The sequence below is a fragment of the Apis laboriosa genome, unplaced genomic scaffold (genome assembly GCF_014066325.1).
Source record: "Apis laboriosa isolate Shangri-la unplaced genomic scaffold, ASM1406632v1 scaffold47_cov149, whole genome shotgun sequence".
Taxonomy (NCBI): Eukaryota; Metazoa; Arthropoda; class Insecta; order Hymenoptera; family Apidae; genus Apis; species Apis laboriosa.
In genome coordinates this window covers 1,106,779-1,110,127 of record NW_025223437.1, presented here as the reverse complement: position 1 = coordinate 1,110,127, position 3,349 = coordinate 1,106,779, and the positions used below count along the sequence as shown (strand labels likewise).

General features: G+C 23.8%; 1 protein-coding gene across 1 annotated transcript; it reads left to right on the top strand.

Moving 5' to 3' along the window:
- Positions 1–694: 694 nt before the first annotated feature.
- On the top strand, positions 695–2,273 carry LOC122716677. Its single transcript, XM_043939985.1, has 5 exons — positions 695–1,230; positions 1,393–1,528; positions 1,788–1,945; positions 2,018–2,130; positions 2,203–2,273. The coding sequence occupies exons 1-5, from the start codon at positions 1,085–1,087 to the stop codon at positions 2,247–2,249; spliced, it is 600 nt and encodes a 199-aa protein (XP_043795920.1). The 5' UTR covers positions 695–1,084; the 3' UTR covers positions 2,250–2,273.
- The last annotated feature ends 1,076 nt before the right edge of the window (positions 2,274–3,349 follow it).

Genomic DNA, 3,349 nt, shown 5'->3' with positions numbered 1-3,349 from the left:
ATATAACAAGATATTTTATATAATTTTGAATATTTGAAATAAATTTGGAATAATATTTTATATTCTTTATTGTAATATTGTATATATTATATAATAACATCTTATTGAATCTAGCATTTGTTATTGGCATTATAATTATTGTCATTTTATTAAAACATTTGAAAATCAATTTTTTTTTTCAAACCGTTCAATACACAAGTCATGTCGCATAAAGAAAATCGTTGAATCATATATTGGTTTTAAAATTTCATAAAATGTTAAAGTATGTTTTATGTATATTTGAATATAAAGATATAATTTCTTAAAATATTATATATATATAATTTATATATGTATTGTATTTGAAATTAAGATTTAAAATATACTAAAATTAATTACGAATTAATTTAAATAAATTTCGATATTCATTTTCGAGACATTGTGCAAAGTATTAAAAGTAATTCATCCAATGACTTTTATAATGATTTAAATAATTATAATGAAATTTCAGCTCATGATAGTAGTAATAAACTGAATTATCAATGCCACGAAATTAATCAGAATTGAAGTATTTTTCACGCAAATAAATAAATCTAAATAATGTGAATTCAAATATTTATGTTATCACTATATTTAGATTTTAAAATTCTTCTTTTCAATGCAACAATACAATATATCGATAAAATTTCAATTAAAAAAACGAGCTATATAGATTCATTATTTACAATAGGAAAAAATTACTATAAAAATTATACTCCGTTACAAGTTATAGATAAAAATATTTCATCTTCTGTTCATTTACAGTAAAGCATTTAAGAAATGTTAAATTTGCATATTGGATAATTAAAAATAGAGAAATTTTTATTCGTATAAATAAGAATTTATAAAAATGTAAATAATTATAATATCGTAAAAACAAAAGTTTTAGCTAATTTTAATAGTCTACTTGTAATACAATGTTATATTTATATGTAAATATATTAATATATTAATAAAATCTTTTCCTCGAGTTGATAATATTTACGTTGATCAGCGCTCTCTATTTCTTGTAGCAGAAAATGTTCTATACGACTTGTTCTAAGTTGCACACTAACCTATAGACGACATGGCAAAGGAACTACACAAATGTTTGATAAATTATTTCTCACAGTTAGAGAAAGTAAGTTGCAAATGGAATCAATTGTCCGAAGAAGCCAAACGGCCTTTACACGGATTAAAGAATCAATCAGAGCAACTCCGACTCGTCATAAGGTAACGTTAACTTCCTTATTTTTCTACTTACTACTATAGTCTTTTTATCACTGGTTCATACACAAATGTATATAGCTGCTAGAGCAGAAACTTAATGTATGTTTCAGATCTACATTGTCGTTAAGTTTCATTGATATATCGTTAGATGTCATTCTGTTACAGCAATGAAGTCGATGATGCAGAACTCTGTAAAATAGATGAGTTACGCGAAAGATTGATTTTTAAAATTCTTATGGGAATCGACAGTGAACTTGAACTGCTCTTAGATATTTTGACACGATTTAATAACATTAATCAAGTAAATAGAATTATAATTTTAATTTTTCATTCATATACTGTTTGTTAATAATATATTAATTAATATTTCTCCTCTTTTATTAATTATAAAACTTATGAATAATGATATTTTGTATGTAAAAAAAAATCAGTTCAAATATATTTATTATATTTTATTATTATATTTTAAATAGTAGATATGTTATATATATATTAACAAAATTATGATAAAATTAAAAATTAATTATTCGATAAAATTATTAAGGAAAATATTATTTTAGGATTTAAAAAATCGTTTAAACAATTTGGAAGAAACAAGAAGCAAAATTTCATTAGATGAAGAAACGATGAAAGAATTAATCAATGGTACACCTTATAGACCAAGATTAAATTTACTTTTACAATGGGCTATCGAAGCTTTCAATTACTACCACGAATTGTATCCTTTAATCGAAAACACTTTATAGATTTTATCTATTGAAAAATCTTTTTTAACTCGTAAAATTCTTAGATATCTGCTGATCAATAAGAACATAAAACAATTCAATTATAAAGACGAGGAAACGGTAGAAAATTTAATAAAGTCTTTTGTCGAGGATCGGTTTAAAAAACCGCGGATCGAACGTAAGTATCCATTTCTAATTTGCATTTTAATTAATTAGCAATTTCGTCGTTAATTTGCATTATTTATTTCAGGAATACTCTATTTCACACAATTTCTAATAAAAGAATCCGTTCATTAAGTATTTTTTTTTTTTTTATTACATTTCAATTCATAAATTTTTATAAGCAAATATTTCCAGACTGCAATATTTTGTACATAAATGAAATAAATATTTTCATTTATATTTATACTATCTTCTTTATTTTCCTCTTTTAATAAAATTCCAATAATATTTAAAATTATAAATCGAATTCATTTTATGATATTTATATAATAAATATTATTTTATTTTATATTTAAAATATTATTATTTTATTTTATAATTTAAAAAAAATTTTAAAAAAAATTAACGAATACAATCTTTCATTCAACAATATTAATAGCTATTTTTTTATTATACAGTTTACGAGAAAATAAATATCACAAGTAGTTTAAATCATCGTGTACACTGACACACGCATAGGCAGCATATTCAACTTGGCCGATTAATGGCGAGTTTATCTACTAAAACAGCGAAGTCTTTTTTGTCTGTAATTTCTGCAAGTGACGGTAACGAAAAGATATTACGACATTCCTTGTAGTGTGTTGTAATCAATAATTTCTAAAATAGCCAATTATTGAAATGAAATTTAAATTCTAATCTAAAACTTCAATAACTGTTCGTTCCATTCATCGTGTTCATATGAATGTAATACACATGTATTTAAATCCATTCTATAGAAATAAAAGAAATATTCTGTAATAATAAAAGAAAAGTCAAATAAAATGCCCGTTTAAATTTTTCTTAACATTGACAAAATAAATATTAAACGAAAACTCTTTTCCAACTATCCATCGAAACGAAAACTGTATTGTTTAATTGAAACGAGCATTAGCTCGAAACGATATTAACAGTGATTGCATTACTGTCACTGAGATTTTCGCATTATTTATCCATAACACGAACAGCTAGTAATCGAAGGGAACAACCACTTACTGAAGCATAATTCCTTTCGACACCTTTAAGTGAAGACTGTCGATAGTAATTTTTTTTCTTTTTTTAACACGTGTCACATTTCGACACTTTCTATCGTACATAGAATATAAAAATACGTGTTACTCGTTATCGATTCCCTTTTCGTAAAGGTCAAACGCTTCTGCTTAATCTTCAATCCGAATTTCCGATTACACACATGCGGA

Coding starts and splice junctions, on each gene's coding strand:
- LOC122716677 (XM_043939985.1), top strand. CDS start 1,085: ATGGCAAAGGAACTACACAAATGTTTGATAAATTATTTCTCACAGTTA. Junction 1,529..1,787: donor GATTTAATAACATTAATCAA/GTAAATAGAATT, acceptor ATATTATTTTAG/GATTTAAAAAATCGTTTAAA. Junction 1,946..2,017: donor TTCAATTACTACCACGAATT/GTATCCTTTAAT, acceptor TAAAATTCTTAG/ATATCTGCTGATCAATAAGA.